Below are 19,379 nucleotides of genomic sequence, written 5' to 3'. Positions count from 1 at the left end.
GAATTCTTAGGATTAGGACACAATGAAGGAACCACAATTTCTCTACTAATGTTGTTAGAATTCACAACCTTAGGTAAAAATTTAAAAGAAGTTCGCAACACCGCCTTATCCTGATGAAAAATCAGAAAAGGAGACTCACAAGAAAGAGCAGATAATTCAGAAACTCTTCTAGCAGAAGAGATGGCCAAAAGAAACAAAACTTTTCAAGAAAGTAATTTAATGTCCAGTGAATGCATAGGTTCAAACGGAGGCGCTTGAAGAGCCCCCAGAACCAAATTCAAACTCCAAGGAGGAGAAATTGACTTAATAACAGGTTTTATACGAACCAAAGCTTGTTCAAAACAATGAATATCAGGAAGATTAGCAATCTTTCTGTGAAAAAGAACAGAAAGAGCAGAGATTTGTCCTTTCAAGGAACTTGCAGACAAACCTTTATCCAAACCATCCTGAAGAAACTGTAAAATTCTCGGAATTCTAAAAGAATGCCAGGAGAAATGATGAGAAAGACACCAAGAAATGTAAGTCTTCCAAACTCGATAATATATCTTCCTAGATACAGATTTACGAGCCTGTAACATAGTATTAATCACAGAGTCAGAGAAACCTCTTTGACTAAGAATCAAGCTTTCAATCTCCATACCTTCAAATTTAAGGATTTGAGATCCTGATGGAAAAAAGGACCTTGTGACAGAAGGTCTGGTCTTAACGGAAGAGTCCACGGTTGGCAAGAGTCCACGGTTGGCAAGAGGCCATCCTGACAAGATCCGCATACCAAAACCTGTGAGGCCATGCTGGAGCCACCAGCAGAACAAACGAGCATTACTTCAGAATCTTGGAGATTACTCTTGGAAGAAGAACTAGAGGCGGAAAGATATAGGCAGGATGATACTTCCAAGGAAGTGACAATGCATCCACTGCTTCCGCCTGAGGATCCCTGGATCTGGACAGATACCTGGGAAGTTTCTTATTTAGATGAGAAGCCATCAGATCAATTTCTGGAAGTCCCCACATTTGAACAATCTGAAGAAATACCTCTGGGTGAAGAGACCATTCGCCCGGATGTAACGTTTGGCGACTGAGATAATCCGCTTCCCAATTGTCTATACCTGGGATATGAACCGCAGAAATTAGACAGGAGCTGGATTCCGCCCATACCAGTATTCGAGATACTTCTTTCATAGCCAGAGGACTGTGAGTCCCTCCTTGATGATTGATATATGCCACAGTTGTGACATTGTCTGTCTGAAAACAAATGAACGATTCTCTCTTTAGAAGAGGCCATGACTGAAGAGCTCTGAAAATTGCACGGAGTTCCAAAATATTGATTGGTTATCTCACCTCCTGAGATTCCCAAACCCCTTGTGCTGTCAGAGACCCCCAAACAGCTCCCCAACCTGTCAGACTTGCATCTGTTGAAATCACAGTCCAGGTCGGAAGAACAAAAGAAGCCCCCTGAACTAAACAATGGTGATCTGTCCACCACGTCAGAGAGTGTCGTACAATCGGTTTTAAAGATATCAATTGAGATATCTTTGTGTAATCCCTGCACCACTGGTTCAGCATACAGAGCTGAAGAGGTTGCATGTGAAAACGAGCAAAGGGGATCGCGTCCGGTGCAGCAGTCATAAGACCTAGAATTTCCATGCATAAGGCTACCGAAGGGAATGATTGAGACTGAAGGTTTCGACAAGCTGAAATCAATTTTAGACGTCTCTTGTCTGTCAGAGACAGAGTCATGGACACTGAATCTATCTGGAAACCTAAAAAGGTTACCCTTGTCTGAGGAATCAATGAACTTTTCAGTAAATTGATCCTCCAACCATGATCTCGAAGAAACAATACAAGTCGATTCATATGAGATTCTGCTAAATGTGAAGACTGAGCGAGTACCAAGATATCGTCCAAATAAGGAAATACCACAATACCCTGTTATCTGATTACAGACAGAAGGGCACCGAGAACCTTTGTAAAAATCCTTGGAGCTGTTGCTAGGCCAAACGGCAGAGCCACAAACTGGTAATGCTTGTCTAGGAAAGAGAATCTCAGAAACTGAAAGTGATCTGGATGAATCGGAATATGCAGATATGCATCCTGTAAATCTATTGTGGACATATAATGCCCTTGCTGAACAAAAGGCAGGATAGTCCTTATAGTTACCATTTTGAATGTTGGTATCCTTACATAACGATTCAATATTTTTAAATCCAGAACTGGTCTGAAGGAATTCTCCTTGTTTGGTACAATGAAGAGATTTGAATAAAACCCCAGTTCCTGTTCCAGAACTGGAACTGGCATAATTACTCCAGCCAACTCTAGATCTGAAACACATTTCAGAAATGCTTGAGCCTTCGCTGGATTTACTGGGACACGGGAAAGAAAAAATCTTTTTGCAGGAGGCCTTATCTTGAAGCCAATTCTGTACCCTTCTGAAACAATGTTTTGAATCCAAAGATTGTGAATTGAATTGATCCAAATTTCTTTGAAAAATCGTAATCTGCCCCCTACCAGCTGGGCTGGAATGAGGGCCGCACCTTCATGTGGACTTTGGAGCTGGCTTTGGTTTTCTGAAAGGCTTGGATTTATTCCAGACTGGAGATGGTTTCCAAACTGATACCGCTCCTGTGGGTGAAGGATCAGGCTTTTGTTCCTTATTGTGACGAAAGGAACGAAAACGATTATTAGACCTAAATTTACCTTTAGATTTTTTATCCTATGGTAAAAAAGTTCCTTTCCCTCCAGTAACAGTTGAGATAATAGAATCCAACTGTGAACCAAATAATTTATTACCCTGGAAAGAAAGGGAAAGCAAAGTTGACTTAGAAGACATATCAGCATTCCAAATTTTAAGCCATAAAGCTCTTCTAGCTAAAATGGCTAGAGACATATACCTGACATCAACCCTAATGATATCAAAGATGGCATCACAAATAAAGTTATTAGCATGTTGAAGAAGATTAACAATGCTATGAGAATTATGATCTGTTACTTGTTGCGCTAAAGCTTCTAACCAAACAGTTGAAGCTGCAGCAACATCCGCTAAAGATATAGCAGGTCTAAGAAGATTACCTGAACATAAGTAAGCTTTTCTTAGAAAGGATTCAATTTTCCTATCTAAAGGATCCTTAAAGGAAGTACTATCTGCCGTAGGAATAGTAGTACGTTTAGCAAGAGTAGAGATAGCCCCATCAACCTTAGGGATTTTGTCCCAAAACTCTAATCTGTCAGATGGCACAGGATATAATTGCTTAAAACGTTTAGAAGGAGTAAATGAATTAACCAAATTATTCCATTCCCTGGAGATTACTTCAAAGATAGCATCAGGGACAGGAAAAACTTCTGGAATAACTACAGAAGATTTAAAAACCTTATTTAAACGTTTAGATTTAGTATCAAGAGGACCAGAATCCTCTATTTCTAATGCAATTAAGACTTCTTTAAGTAAAAAACGAATAAATTCCATTTTGAATAAATATGAAGATTTATCAGCATCAACCTCTGAAACAGAATCCTCTGAACCAGAGGAATCATTATCAGAATCAGAACGATGATGTTCATTTAAAAATTCATCTGAAAAATGAGAAGTTTTAAAAGACCTTTTATGTTTACTAGAAGGAGGAATAACAGACATAGCCTTCTTAATGGATTTAGAAACAAAATCTCTTATGTTAACAGGAACACTCTGAGTATTAGATGTTGATGGAACAACAACAGGTAATGTAACATTACTAAAGGAAATATTATCTGCATTAACAAGTTTGTCATGACATTCATTACAAACAACAGCTGGAGGAACAGATACCACAAGTTTACAGCAAATACACTTAACTTTGGTAGATCCAGCACTAGGCAGCGATTTTCCAGAAGTATCTTCTGACTCAGGGTCAATCTGGGACATCTTGCAATATGTAATAGAAAAAACAACATATAAAGCAAAATTGATCAAATTCCTTAAATGACAGTTTCAGGAATGGGAAAAAATGCCAGTGAACAAGCTTCTAGCAACCAGAAGCAATAAACAATGAGACTTAAATAATGTGGAGACAATAGTGACGCCCACATTATTTGGCACCTAAATGCTTTTGGCGCCAAAAAATGACACCACATCTGGAACGCCGACACTTTTGGTGCAAAAAAAACCGTCAAAAATTACGCAACTTCCGGCGACACGTATGACGCCGGAAACAAAGAAAAAAATTTTTGCTCCAAAAAAGTCCGCGCCAAGAATGACGCAATAAAATGAAGCATTTTCAGCCCCGCGAGCCTAACAGCCCACAGGGAAAAAGTCAAATTGATTTATTCATATGCATTATCCCAAGTATGAAACTGACTGTCTGAAATAAGGAACGTTGAACATCCTGAATCAAGGCAAATAAATGTTTAAACACATATATTTAGAACTTTATATAAAAGTGCCCAACCATAGCTTAGAGTGTCACAGAAAATAAGACTTACTTACCCCAGGACACTCATCTACATGTAGTAGAAAGCCAAACCAGTACTGAAACGAGAATCAGTAGAGGTAATGGTATATATAAGAGTATATCGTCGATCTGAAAAGGGAGGTAAGAGATGAATCTCTACGACCGATAACAGAGAACCTATGAAATAGACCCCGTAGAAGGAGATCATTGAATTCAAATAGGCAATACTCTCTTCACATCCCTCTGACATTCACTGCATGCTGAGAGGAAAACCGGGCTCCAACCTGCTGCGGAGCGCATATCAACGTAGAATCTAGCACAAACTTACTTCACCACCTCCATAGGAGGCAAAGTTTGTAAAAACTGATTTGTGGGTGTGGTGAGGGGTGTATTTATAGGCATTTTGAGGTTTGGGAAACTTTGCCCCTCCTGGTAGGAATGTATATCCCATACGTCACTAGCTCATGGACTTTTGCTAATTACATGAAAGAAATTTACCTTTATTTTGCAAGGTTTTCTTGACACATGAAAAACAAAATTGCATAGGAGCTGCAATTTGTGCATCTAAACATAATAAGCATGAATTCATGAGAGCAGGCTCTTGCTCCATATCAGAGCAAACAGTAAATAAACTTGTACAGATAAATTTCAAAGATTTTAATATTCAATTAAAATAAGCTAAGGAAAAAATACACTTTAAATTTTATCCCAAATTAGGATTGATCCCTAGCTAAAATTATGTGACAAAAGTTAAGAAAAAAACATGTAATAAACATCAAATAAACTTCTAAAATACCCCTTAGGAAACCCCACACCTAAATTACCCAATTAAGACCAGATCACCCAGAAATAGAGAAAAACTACTTTTTCCTCAGAAATGTTATGAAGTAAAGCCTGTCATTTGACCGCAACAGCCGAGCTCAAATTACTGCTGCAACACAGAGAGTCACTAAAAATAGCTTCCTGGTACACTGAGTACCAGAAATAACCATATTTTCAAACCGGACAGTTTAAAATGTTGCATCGTTTTATTTTAAAGCAATGGGGAAATGAATAAGCTGCTGAAATAGAAAATTCAGCCTTACTTTCAGTTTAAACTTGTATTGTTTTATCTAGTAAATATGTGTCAGAAAATAAAGCCTAATAAAAACATGTTATCCTTTCTTTTTAAAAAAAAGTTTAAATGATAGTCTCACACATGCTACAGTGCCTGCTTCATGCCCCAGTGTAACCCATACAGCAGGATTATCTATGTCCCAATAAAAAAGCAGTGTCTTTTAATTTGTTAAGTGCATGGTCTCCCCAACTGGAAGAAAAAACACTTACCTGCTCCTCTGTCCGGCATGTAGACAGTTACAAGGTATGAGAAGGCACAGTTCTTCACAGAAACCTTTGAAAATGTAAGAACAGAGTATCCAACTCTGGCTTTCTAAACAAGGGCAGCAATTGTTAGGAAAATGCAGTAAGTACCTCTTTACAAGTTCATAACTGCTTTAAAGCCACCACTACCCGACTGCAAGGAATGACGTGGAATATGGCTAAACCCCAAAACTTGCTTGTAGATGAAAAACAAAATTTATGCTTACCTGAAAAATTTACTTCTCTTGTGGTGTATTTGGTCCAAAGGTTCATCCATTACTGGTGGGATATTCTCCTTCCCAACAGGAAGCTGCAAGAGGACACCCACAACAGAGCTGTCTATATAGCTACTCCCCTAATTGCCACCCCCAGTCATTCGACCGAAGACAAGCAAGAAAAAAAGGAGAAACTATAGGGTGCAGTGGTGACTGTAGTTTAAAAATAAAAAACACCTGCCTTAAAATGACAGGGCGGGCCGTGGACTGGATACACCACAAGAGAAATAAATTTATCAGGTAAGCATAAATTTTGTTTTCTCTTGTAAAGGTGTATCCAATCCACGGTTTCATCCATTACTTGTGGGATACGACACGGATGAAGGGAGGGACAAGGCAGGAAACTTAAATGGAAGGCACCACTGCCTGTAAGACCTTTCTCCCAAAAATAGCCTCCGAAGAAGCAAAAGTATCAAATTTATAGAATTTAGAAAAGGTATGAAGCGAAGACCAAGTCGCCGCCTTACAAATCTGTTCAACAGAGGCCTCATGTTTTAAAGCCCATGTGGAAGCTACTGCTCTAGTAGAATGAGCTGTAATTCTTTCAGGAGACTGCTGGCCAGCAGTCTCATAAGCTAAGCGAATTATGCTTCTTAGCCAAAAGGAAAGAGAAGTTGCCGAAGTCTTTTGGCCTCTCCTCTGTCCAGAGTAGACAACAAACAAAGCAGATGTTTGACGAAAATCTTTCGTAGCTTGTAAATAAAACTTTAAAGCACGAACCACATCAAGATTGTGTAATAGACGTTCCTTCTTTGAAAAAGGATTAAGACATAGGGAAGGAACAACAATCTCCTGATTGAAATTCTTATTAGATACCACCTTAGGCAGAAACCCAGGTTTGGTACGTAACACTACCTTATCTGCATGGAAAATCAGATAAGGGGAATCACACTGTAAAGCAGATAACTCCGAAACTCTTCGAACCGAGGAGATAGCTACTAAAAATAGAACTTTCCAAGATAAAAGCTTAATATCTATGGAATGCAAAGGTTCAAACGGAACCCCTTGAAGAACTTTAAGAACTAAATTTAAACTCCATGGAAGAGCAACAGGTTTAAACACAGGCTTGATTATAACTAAAGCCTGACAAACCGCCTGAACGTCTGGAACCTCAGCCAGAAGTTTGTGCAAAAGAATAGACAGAGCAGAAATCTGTCCCTTTAAGGAACTAGCTGACAATCCCTTCTCCAATCCTTCTTGGAGAAAAGATAATATCCTAGGAATCCTGACCTTACTCCATGAGTAACCCTTGGATTCACACCAGTGAAGATATTTACACCATATCTTATGATAGATTTTCCTGGTGACAGGCTTTCGAGCCTGAATTAAGGTATCAATGACTGATTCAGAAAAACCACGCTTTGATAGAATCAAGCGTTCAATCTCCAAGCAGTCAGACGTAGAGAAATTAGATTTGGATATTTGAAGGAAACTTGAAGTAGAAGGTCATGCCTTAGCGGCAGAGTCCATGGTGGAAAGGATGACATGTCCACCAGATCTGCATACCAAGTCCTGCGTGGCCACGCAGGGGCTATCAAGATCACCGAAGCTCTCTCCTGCTTGATCTTGGCAATCAGACGAGGGAGCAGAGGAAACAGTGGAAACACATAAGCCAGGCTGAAGGACCAGGGCGCTGCTAGAGCATCTATCAGCACTGCCTTGGGATCCCTGGACCTGGACTCGTAACAAGGAAGCTTGGCGTTCTGACGAGACGCCATCAGATCCAGTTCTGGTTTGCCACAAAGTTGGATCAACTGGGCAAATACCTCCGGATGGAGCTCCCACTCCTCCGGATGAAAAGTCTGCCGACTTAGAAAATCCGCCTCCCAGTTCTCTACTCCTGGGATATGGATAGCTGAGAGATGGCAAGAGTGAACCTCTGCCCATAGAATTATCTTTGAAACCTCCAACATTGCCAGGGGGCTCCTTGCTCCCCCCTGATGGTTGATATAGGCTACAGTCGTGATGTTGTCCGACTGAAATCTGATGAACCTGACAGCAGCTAGCTGAGGCCAAGCCTGAAGAGCATTGAATATCGCTCTAAGTTCCAGAATGTTTATTGGAAGGAGGGCCTCCTCCTGAGTCCACGAACCCTGAGCCTTCAGGGAGTTCCAGACTGCACCCCAGCCCAGAAGGCTGGCATCTGTCGTTACTATAGTCCATTCTGGCCTGCGGAAACTCATTCCCTTGGACAGATGGACCCGAGATAGCCACCAGAGAAGAGAATCCCTGGTCTCTTGATCCAGATTTAGTAGAGGGGACAAATATGTGTAATCCCCATTCCACTGATTGAGCATGCAAAGTTGCAGTGGTCTGAGATGTAGGCGGGCAAACGGAACTATGTCCATTGCCGCTACCATTAATCCGATTACCTCCATACACTGAGCCACTGATGGACGAGAAATGGAATAAAGAGCACGGCAGGAAGTTAGAAGTTTTGACAACCTGACCTCTGTCAGATAAATCTTCATTTCTACTGAATCTATCAGAGTTCCTAGGAAGGAAACTCTTGTGAGAGGTGAGAGAGAACTCTTTCCTTCATTCACCTTCCACCCGTGAGACCTTAGGAATGCCAGAACAATGTCCGTATGGGACCTGGCGATATGAAAAGTTGACGCCTGTATCAGGATGTCGTCTAGGTAAGGGGCTACTACTATACCCTGCGGTCTTAGAACCGCCAGAAGGGACCCTAGAACCTTTGTAAAGATTCTTGGTGCCGTGGCTAACCTGAAGGGAAGAGCCACAAACTGGTAATGCCTGTCTAGGAAGGCGAACCTGAGAAACTGATGATGATCCCCGTGTATCGGAATATGTAGATAAGCATCCTTTAAATCCACGGTAGTCATATATTGACCCTCCTAGATCATATGTAGGATGGTTGGAATAGTCTCCATCTTGAAGGATGGGACCCTGAGAAATTTGTTTAGGATCTTGAGATCCAAGATTGGTCTGAAAGTTCCCTCTTTCTTGGGAACTATAAACAGATTTGAATAGAAGCCCTGCCCCTGTTCCTCCTTTGGAACTGGGTGGATCACTCCCATAACTAGTAGGTCTTGAACGCAATGTAAGAATGCCTCTCTCTTTATCTGGTTTGCAGATAATTGTGAGAGATGAAATCTCCCCTTTGGAGATGAAGCTTTGAAATCCAGAAGATATCCCTGGGAAACAATCTCCAGAGCCCAGGGATCCTGGACGTTTCTTGCCCAAGCCTGGGCGAAGAGAGAAAGTCTGCCCCCCACTATATCCGGTCCCGGATCGGGGGCTACTCCTTCATGCTGTCTTAAAGGCAGCAGCAGGCTTTTTGGCCTGTTTCCCCTTTTTCCAAGCCTGGTTAGGTCTCCAGACTGGCTTGGATTGGGCAAAATTTCCCTCTTGTTTTGTAGAAGAGGAAGATGAAGCTGCGCCACTCTTGAAGTTTCGAAAGGAACGAAAATTAGTCTGTTTGGTCCTTAACTTGTTGGACCTATCCTGGGGAAGGGCATGGCCTTTTCCTCCAGTAATATCAGAAATGATCTCCTTCAGTCCAGGCCCAAATAGGGTCTGCCCTTTGAAGGGGATATTGAGAAGTTTAGACTTTGAAGTGACATCTGCTGACCAGGATTTAAGCCATAGCGCCCTACGTGCCTGAATGGCAAAACCTGAATTTTTAGCCGTTAGCTTGATTAAATGAAAAACGGCGTCAGAAATAAATGAATTGGCTAACTTAAGAGCTTTAAGCCTGTCAAGGATATCATCCAACGGGGTCTCTACCTGTAAAGCCTCCTCCAGAGACTCGAACCAGAAAGCCGCTGCAGCAGTGACTGGGGCAATGCATGCAAGAGGCTGGAGAATTAAACCTTGTTGTATAAAGATTTTCTTAAGGAAACCCTCTAATTTTTTATCCATAGGATCTAGGAAAGCACAACTGTCCTCGACAGGAATAGTTGTACGCTTAGCTAGGGTAGAGACTGCTCCCTCCACCTTAGGGACCGTCTGCCACAAGTCCCGTGTAGCGGCATCTATAGGAAACATTTTCTTAAAAGCAGGAGGGGGAGAGAACGGCACACCTGGTCTATCCCATTCCTTAGTAATAATTTCTGAAAACCTCTTAGGGATTGGAAAAACATCAGTGTAAACAGGCACTGAAAAGTATTTGTCCATTTTACAGTCATCCAGAGTCGCTAAAACCTCCCTGAGCAACACGCGGAGGTGTTCAAGCTTAAATTTAAATGCTGTCATTTCAGAGTCAGACTGAAGTAATGCCTTCCCTGAATCAGAGAAGTCACCCACAGGGTATATCAGACATAGCTACTAAAGCGTCAGAGAGCTCTGTATTTGTTCTAGCCCCAGAGCTGTCCCGCTTTCCTTGTAACCCTGGCAGTTTGGACAATACCTCTGTGAGGGTATGATTCATAACTGCCGCCATGTCTTGTAAAGTAAACGCATTGGACGCGCTAGATGTACTTGGCGTCCCTTGAGCGGGAGTTATAGGTTCTGACACGTGGGGAGAGCTAGATGGCATAACCTCCCTTTTGTCAGTCTCAGAAACCTCAAGTGATAAATCTTTAAAAGCCATAATATGGTCTTTATAACTTATAGAAAGGTCAGTGCATTTGGTACACATTCTAAGAGGGGGTTCCACAATGGCTTCTAAACATAAAGAACAAGGAGTTTCCTCTATGTCAGACATGTTTAACAGACTAGTAATGAGACCAGCAAGCTTGGAAAACACTTTAATAAATGTGAAAAAAGCAATAATAAAAAACGGTACTGTGCCTTTAAGAGAAAAAAAACTACCACATAAACTGCAAAACAGTGAAAAAAAGTAGTAAACTCTACGAATTTTTTACAGTGTGTATAAGGGACTAAAGCAGCATTGCACCCACTTGCAAATGGATGATTAAGCCCTCAGGCCCAAAAACGAATTAGAAAAACATCAAACCTGTTAACAAACAGTCAAACACACTGCCACAGCTCTGCTGTGGCTCCTACCTGCCCTTAAAAATGATTTTTGCAGGAACAAAACCCTCTATAGAGGTCCTATAAACCAGAGGACTCCTTCAGGGAAGCTGGATGTCTCAGACTGAAAACGAAAATAGGCCCCTCCCACCATGAACTCAAAGTCAGAGGGCCTTAAAAAAGTACTCCTAGGAGTAATCTAACAAGCCATGTGGAAACTAGGCCCCAAATAAAGATTTATCACCCTCAGAGAAAAAACGTTTTTATTTATAAATCATGCAAACGTTTTTACACTAAGTAATATAGGTATTAACATGAATATTATCCCTTTTTGCAAGCATGATCCCAGTTGTTGTTAAATCACTGTATCAGGCTTACCTTAAATATACCAGGCACTGTCAGCATTTTCTAGACCTTATCATCTCTCTAGAAAAAAATATGCTGAACATACCTCAAAGCAGGCAATCTGAAGACCGTCCCCACAACTGAAGTTTTCTTTCCATACTCTTCAGTTATGTGTGAGAACAGCAATGGACCTTAGTTACAAACCGCTAAGATCATCAAACCTCCAGGCAGAAGTCTTCTTCCAATTTCTGCCTGAGAGTAAAAACAGTACAACGCCGGTAGCGTTTAAAAATAACAAACCTTTGATTGAAGGTAAAAACTACACTAAGTCACCACATCTCTCTTGATACTTCCTTTCTTGTCGAGAGCTGCAAGAGAATGACTGGGGGTGGCAGTTAGGGGAGGAGCTATATAGACAGCTCTGCTGTGGGTGTCCTCTTGCAGCTTTCTGTTGGGAAGGAGAATATCCCACAAGTAATGGATGAACCCGTGGACTGGATACACCTTTACAAGAAAAATCAAAATTTTTCTTCAGACACCTAAACTTCACCTTCTCCATGCATCGAAGGCAAAGAGAATGACTGGGGGTTGTGGGTAAGGGAGTGATACTTGGCAGTTTAACTGTGGTGCTCTTTGCCTCCTCCTGCTGCCAGGAGTGATATTCCCAACAGTAATTACTCAAGCCGTGGACTCACCATATCTTAGGAAAGAAAAAACATAATTTATGCTTACCTGATAAATTCCTTTCTCCTGTAGTGTGATCAGTCCACGGGTCATCATTACTTCTGGGATATTACTCCTCCCCAACAGGAAGTGCAAGAGGATTCACCCAGCAGAGCTGCCATATAGCTCCTCCCCTCTACGTCACCTCCAGTCATTCGACCAAGGACCAACGAGAAAGGAGAAGCCAAAGGGTGTAGTGGTGACTGGAGTATAATTTAAAAAATATTTACCTGCCGTAAAAAACAGGGCGGGCCGTGGACTGATCACACTACAGGAGAAAGGAATTTATCAGGTAAGCATAAATTATGTTTTCTCCTGTTAAGTGTGATCAGTCCACGGGTCATCATTACTTGTGGGATACCAATACCAAAGCAAAAGTACACGGATGACGGGAGGGACAGGCAGGCTCTTTATACAGAAGGAACCACTGCCTGAAGAACCTTTCTCCCAAAAATAGCCTCCGAAGAAGCAAAAGTGTCAAATTTGTAAAATTTGGAAAAAGTATGAAGCGAAGACCAAGTTGCAGCCTTGCAAATCTGTTCAACAGAGGCCTCATTCTTAAAGGCCCAAGTGGAAGCCACAGCTCTAGTAGAATGAGCTGTAATTCTTTCAGGAGGCTGCTGTCCAGCAGTCTCATAAGCTAAACGTATTATGCTACGAAGCCAAAAAGAGAGAGAGGTAGCAGAAGCTTTTTGACCTCTCCTCTGACCAGAGTAAACGACAAACAGGGAAGACGTTTGTCGAAAATCTTTAGTTGCCTGTAAATAAAATTTTAGGGCACGAACTACATCCAGATTGTGCAGAAGTCGTTGTTTCCTTGAAGATGGATTTGGACACAAGGATGGAACAACAATCTCTTGATTGATATTCCTGTTAGTGACTACCTTAGGTAAGAACCCAGGTTTAGTACGCAGAACTACCTTATCCGAGTGAAAAATCAAATAAGGAGAATCACAATGTAAGGCTGATAACTCAGAGACTCTTCGAGCCGAGGAAATAGCCATTAAAAATAGAACTTTCCAAGATAACAACTTTATATCAATGGAATGAAGGGGTTCAAACGGAACGCCCTGTAAAACATTAAGAACAAGGTTTAAACTCCATGGCGGAGCAACAGTTTTAAACACAGGCTTAATCCTGGCCAAAGCCTGACAAAAAGCCTGAACGTCTGGAACTTCTGACAGACGTTTGTGCAACAGAATGGACAGAGCTGAGATCTGTCCCTTTAAGGAACTAGCGGATAAACCCTTTTCTAAACCTTCTTGTAGAAAAGACAATATCCTAGGAATCCTAACCTTACTCCAAGAGTAACCTTTGGATTCGCACCAATATAGGTATTTACGCCATATTTTATGGTAAATCTTTCTGGTAACAGGCTTCCTAGCCTGTATTAAGGTATCAATAACTGACTCAGAAAAACCACGTTTTGATAAAATCAAGCGTTCAATTTCCAAGCAGTCAGCTTCAGAGAAGTTAGATTTTGATGTTTGAAAGGACCCTGTATCAGAAGGTCCTGTTTCAGAGGTAGAGACCAAGGTGGACAGGATGACATGTCCACCAGATCTGCATACCAAGTCCTGCGTGGCCATGCAGGCGCTATTAGAATCACTGATGCTCTCTCCTGTTTGATTCTGGCAATCAATCGAGGAAGCATCGGGAAGGGTGGAAACACATAAGCCATCCTGAAGGTCCAAGGTGCTGTCAAGGCATCTATCAGGACCGCTCCCGGATCCCTGGATCTGGACCCGTAACGAGGAAGCTTGGCGTTCTGTCGAGACGCCATGAGATCTATCTCTGGTTTGCCCCAATGTCGAAGTATTTGGGCAAAGACCTCCGGATGAAGTTCCCACTCCCCCGGATGAAAAGTCTGACGACTTAAAAAATCCGCCTCCCAGTTCTCCACTCCCGGGATGTGGATTGCTGACAGGTGGCAAGAGTGAGACTCTGCCCAGCGAATTATCTTTGATACTTCCATCATTGCTAGGGAGCTTCTTGTCCCTCCCTGATGGTTGATGTAAGCTACAGTCGTGATGTTGTCCGACTGAAACCTGATGAACCCCCGAGTTGTCAACTGGGACCAAGCCAGAAGGGCATTGAGAACTGCTCTCAATTCCAGAATGTTTATTGGTAGGAGACTCTCCTCCTGATTCCATTGTCCCTGAGCCTTCAGAGAATTCCAGACGGCGCCCCAACCTAGTAGGCTGGCGTCTGTTGTTACAATTGTCCAGTCTGGCCTGCTGAATGGCATCCCCCTGGACAGATGTGGCCGAGAAAGCCACCATAGAAGAGAATTTCTGGTCTCTTGATCCAGATTCAGAGAAGGGGACAAGTCTGAGTAATCCCCATTCCACTGACTTAGCATGCACAATTGCAGCGGTCTGAGGTGTAGGCGTGCAAAGGGTACTATGTCCATTGCCGCTACCATTAAGCCGATTACCTCCATGCATTGAGCCACTGACGGGTGTTGAATGGAATGAAGGACACGGCATGCACTTTGAAGTTTTGTTAACCTGTCTTCTGTCAGGTAAATTTTCATTTCTACAGAATCTATAAGAGTCCCCAGGAAGGGAACTCTTGTGAGTGGAAAGAGAGAACTCTTCTTTTCGTTCACCTTCCATCCATGCGACCTTAGAAATGCCAGTACTAACTCTGTATGAGACTTGGCAGTTTGAAAGCTTGAAGCTTGTATCAGAATGTCGTCTAGGTACGGAGCTACCGAAATTCCTCGCGGTCTTAGTACCGCCAGAAGAGCACCCAGAACCTTTGTGAAGATTCTTGGAGCCGTAGCCAATCCGAATGGAAGAGCTACAAACTGGTAATGCCTGTCTAGAAAGGCAAACCTTAGATACCGGTAATGATCTTTGTGGATCGGTATGTGAAGGTAAGCATCTTTTAAATCCACTGTGGTCATGTACTGACCCTTTTGGACCATGGGTAAAATTGTCCGAATAGTCTCCATTTTGAACGATGGAACTCTTAGGAATTTGTTTAGGATCTTTAAATCCAGAATTGGCCTGAAAGTTCCCTCTTTTTTGGGAACCACAAACAGATTTGAGTAAAACCCTTGTCCCTGTTCCGACCGTGGAACTGGATGGATTACTCCCATTAATAAAAGCTCTTTATTTGGTTTGTTGACAACCTTGACAGATGAAATCTCTCTCTTGGGGGAGAGTATTTGAAGTCCAGAAGGTATCCCTGAGATATTATCTCTAGCGCCCAGGGATCCTGGACATCTCTTGCCCAAGCCTGGGCGAAGAGAGAAAGTCTGCCCCCCACTAGATCCGCTCCCGGATCGGGGGCCCTCAATTCATGCTGTTTTAGGGGCAGCAGCAGGTTTCCTGGCCTGCTTGCCCTTGTTCCAGGACTGGTTAGGTCTCCAGCCTTGTCTGTAGCGAGCAACAGATCCTTCTTGTTTTGGAGCAGAGGAAGTTGATGCTGCTCCTGCTTTGAAATTCCGAAAGGAACGGAAATTAGACTGTCTAGCCTTAGGTTTGGCTCTGTCTTGAGGCAGGGCATGGCCTTTACCTCCTGTAATGTCAGCGATAATCTCTTTCAATCCGGGCCCGAATAAGGTCTGCCCTTTGAAAGGTATATTAAGTAATTTAGACTTAGAAGTAACGTCAGCTGACCAGGATTTTAGCCACAGTGCTCTGCGCGCCTGAATGGGGAATCCGGAATTCTTAGCCGTAAGCTTAGTTAAATGTACTACGGGATCTGAAATAAATGAGTTAGCTAACTTAAGAGCTTTAAGCTTGTGTGTAATCTCATCTAACGGAGCTGATTCAAGTGTCTCTTCCAGAGACTCAAACCAAAACGCTGCTGCAGCCGTGACAGGCGCAATGCTCGCAAGGGGTTGCAATATAAAACCTTGTTGAACAAACATTTTCTTAAGGTAACCCTCTAACTTTTTATCCATTGGATCTGAAAAGGCACAGCTATCCTCCACCGGGATAGTGGTACGCTTAGCTAAAGTAGAAACTGCTCCCTCCACCTTAGGGACCGTTTGCCATAAGTCCCGTGTGGTGGTGTCTATTGGAAACATCTTTCTAAATATCGGAGGGGGTGAGAACGGCACACCGGGTCTATCCCACTCCTTAGTAACAATTTCAGTAAGTCTCTTAGGTATAGGAAAAACGTCAGTACTCGACGGTACCGCAAAATATTTATCCAACCTACACATTTTCTCTGGTATTGCAACTGTGTTACAATCATTCAGAGCCGCTAACACCTCCCCTAGTAATACACGGAGGTTTTCCAGCTTAAATTTAAAATTTGAAATATCTGAATCCAATCTGTTTGGATCGGAACCATCAGCCGCAGAATGAAGCTCTCCGTCCTCATGTTCTGCAAGTTGTGACGCAGTATCTGACATGGCCCTAACATTATCAGCGCACTCTGTTCTCACCCCAGAGTGATCACGCTTACCTCTTAGTTCTGGTAATTTAGCCAAAACTTCAGTCATAACAGTAGCCATATCCTGTAATGTGATTTGTAATGGCCGCCCAGATGTACTCGGCGCCACAATATCACGCACCTCCCGAGCGGGAGATGCAGGTACTGACACGTGAGGCGAGTTAGTCGGCATAACTCTCCCCTCGTTGTTTGGTGAAATGTGTTCAATTTGTACAGATTTACTTTTATTTAAAGTAGCATCAATGCAGTTAGTACATAAATTTCTATTGGGCTCCACTTTGGCATTAGCACATATAGCACAGATGTCTTCCTCTGAATCAGACATGTTTAACACACTAGCAAATAAACTAGCAACTTGGAAATACTTTTCAAGTAATTTACTATAATATGAAAACGTACTGTGCCTATAAGAAGCACAGAAAGAGTTATGACAGTTGAAAGTTAATAAACTGAAAGGTTATAGCATCAAATCTTTGTAAAAAACACAATTTTAGCAAAGGCTTGTTCCCATTAGCAAAGGATAACTAGCCCTGATAGCAGAAAAAAAGTTACAGAAATAAACGTTTTTTATCACAGTCAACTACAATCTCACAGCTCTGCTGTGAGTGATTACCTCCCTCAAAACAAGTTTTGAAGACCCCTGAGTTCTGTAGAGATGAACCGGATCATGCAGGAAATACAATGAGCTTCTGACTCAATTTTTTGATGCGTAGCAAAAGCGCCAAAAAAGGCCCCTCCCCCTCACACACAACAGTGAGAGAGATCAGTAAACTGTCATAAATTAAATAAAACAACTGCCAAGTGGAAAAAAATAGTGCCCAAAATATTTTATTCACCCAGTACCTCAGAAAATGAAACGATTTTACATGCCAGCAAAAAAACGTTTAACATAAATTAAGTGTTATTAAAAAGCCTGTTGCTAGTCCCTGCAAATTAGGCTAAAGTCTTATGCACACAGTGTAATTCCAGTGAAGTGCCATTCCCCAGAATACTGAAGTGTAAAATATACATACATGACAGCCTGATACCAGTTGCTGCTACTGCATTTAAGGCTGAGTTTACATTATATCGGTATGGCAGAATTTTCTCATCAATTCCATTGTCAGAAAATAATAAGCTGCTACATACCTCTTTGCAGATTAATCTGCCCGCTGTCCCCTGATCTGAAGTTTACCTCTCCTCAGATGGCCGAGAAACAGCAATATGATCTTAACTACTCCGGCTAAAATCATAGTTAAAAACTCAGGTAGATTCTTCTTCAAATTCTACCAGAGAAGGAATAACACACTCCGGTGCTATTATAAAATAACAAACTTTTGATTGAAGGTATAAAACTAAGTATAATCACCACAGTCCTCTCACACATCCTATCTAGTCGTTGGGTGCAAGAGAATGACTGGGGGTGACGTAGAGGGGAGGAGCTATATGGCAGCTCTGCTGGGTGAATCCTCTTGCACTTCCTGTTGGGGAGGAGTAATATCCCAGAAGTAATGATGACCCGTGGACTGATCACACTTAACAGGAGAAATACTCAAACGTTTTTCATGGTGGATTGCCTTAGACTGTTCTGAAACAGAACAAAATTAAAATAGGCAATGTATAGACAAGTGCTTATTTCCTTGTCTATACATTGCCTATTTATAAAACTACATTTATGCTGAATGAAACAGATCATACCATTTTTAACCAATAAGGATCAGTAAAATATATATAAATAAAAATAGTCAATGTTTACAAAAACAAATAAAAGCAGCACATTTTTTTTCTAGTTGAATTATAGAAGTAATGCAGAAGAAACAAACTAGATTAGTAATATCAAATGTATCTGTCCAAACATGAAAAAAATAAAGCAATTACGACATCTCACAATGTTTATACACAGATTAAGCCAGATGTTCTAAGACCAGAGAAGATGTGTGCATCCTTGCACCATGTACACAAATAAGTGATGATGAATAAATCTGGGCAAAAACAAAATAAAATTCTGAAGAATAAAAGCCCCATGGCTAAAACAGCGAGAAGCAGAATAATGTAATTACCAGGGAGGAATTCTGCCAGCTGAGAGCTTTCCTTTCTGTCCTTCACAAAGTAATTTATTTGCTGCCAACACCGGATTTTTAATTCCTTTAAGAAAAAAACATTGAAAGAAAACAAGTATATTATAAACTTAAAGCAAATTTAAATGTAGCAATATATTACAATGAATTACTATTAGAAACTGTAACCAAGTTACAAACACATTATTGTTCGAATTTAGGTGTAATTATGATTTTAATTTATTTACTTTTCATAATTTTTTATTTAAGTATTATTTTCAAAAGTGTATAGATTACTTCTTTAGATGAAAAAACAAGCAGAGAATACCTTTTCTTTTATATATACAACTATTTATTAAAAGAGATATGAAACCCCAAATTTTTCTTTCATTATTCCTAAAGAGTATGTTATTTTAACCCCTTAACGCTGGTCTTTCTATGGGGATTGCACCATTAATAGTGTGGACCCGCTGCCATCTGCAATACCCCGCTATTTCCGATGACCAACAGGAGGGAGGGAGCGTATAATAGTGAGGTGCAACCCTCGCTATTATAACCAAGAAAACCCTTAACTAAAAGTGACGAACAGGGTCTATCGTGATCGTTAAGGGGTTAAACAACTTTCTAATTTACTTCTAATACCTAATTTTCATTTGTTTTATCGCTATCCTTTGTTGAGAAGAATAGGTAGGCTCAGAAGCAGCAAAGCACTATGGGGAGCTAGCTGCTGATTGGTGGCGGCACATATATGCCTTTTTTCATTGGCTTACTTGATGTGTTCAAAATTGTATGCTCATTCTAAATCACAAAAACAATTTCATGTCCCTTTAAGTGTTTTAAAAAAGAAATAAGCAACAGGAGTTAAGAGT

General features: G+C 41.4%; 1 protein-coding gene across 3 annotated transcripts in view; it reads right to left on the bottom strand.

Moving 5' to 3' along the window:
* TASP1 (taspase 1) overlaps positions 1-19,379 on the bottom strand; it is a 680,735-nt gene that overhangs the window by 417,561 nt on the left and 243,795 nt on the right. For all 3 annotated transcript variants that reach the window (XM_053712134.1, XM_053712135.1, XM_053712136.1), the window contains one exon: positions 18,514-18,598. In XM_053712134.1, the coding sequence (XP_053568109.1) occupies positions 18,514-18,598 (85 nt within the window). The remainder of the gene's footprint in view (positions 1-18,513; positions 18,599-19,379) is intronic.

The sequence above is a fragment of the Bombina bombina genome, chromosome 4 (assembly GCF_027579735.1).
Source record: "Bombina bombina isolate aBomBom1 chromosome 4, aBomBom1.pri, whole genome shotgun sequence".
Taxonomy (NCBI): domain Eukaryota; kingdom Metazoa; phylum Chordata; class Amphibia; order Anura; family Bombinatoridae; genus Bombina; species Bombina bombina.
Note: the sequence above shows the minus strand (reverse complement) of the source record. Positions and strands in the feature narration are given on the sequence as shown.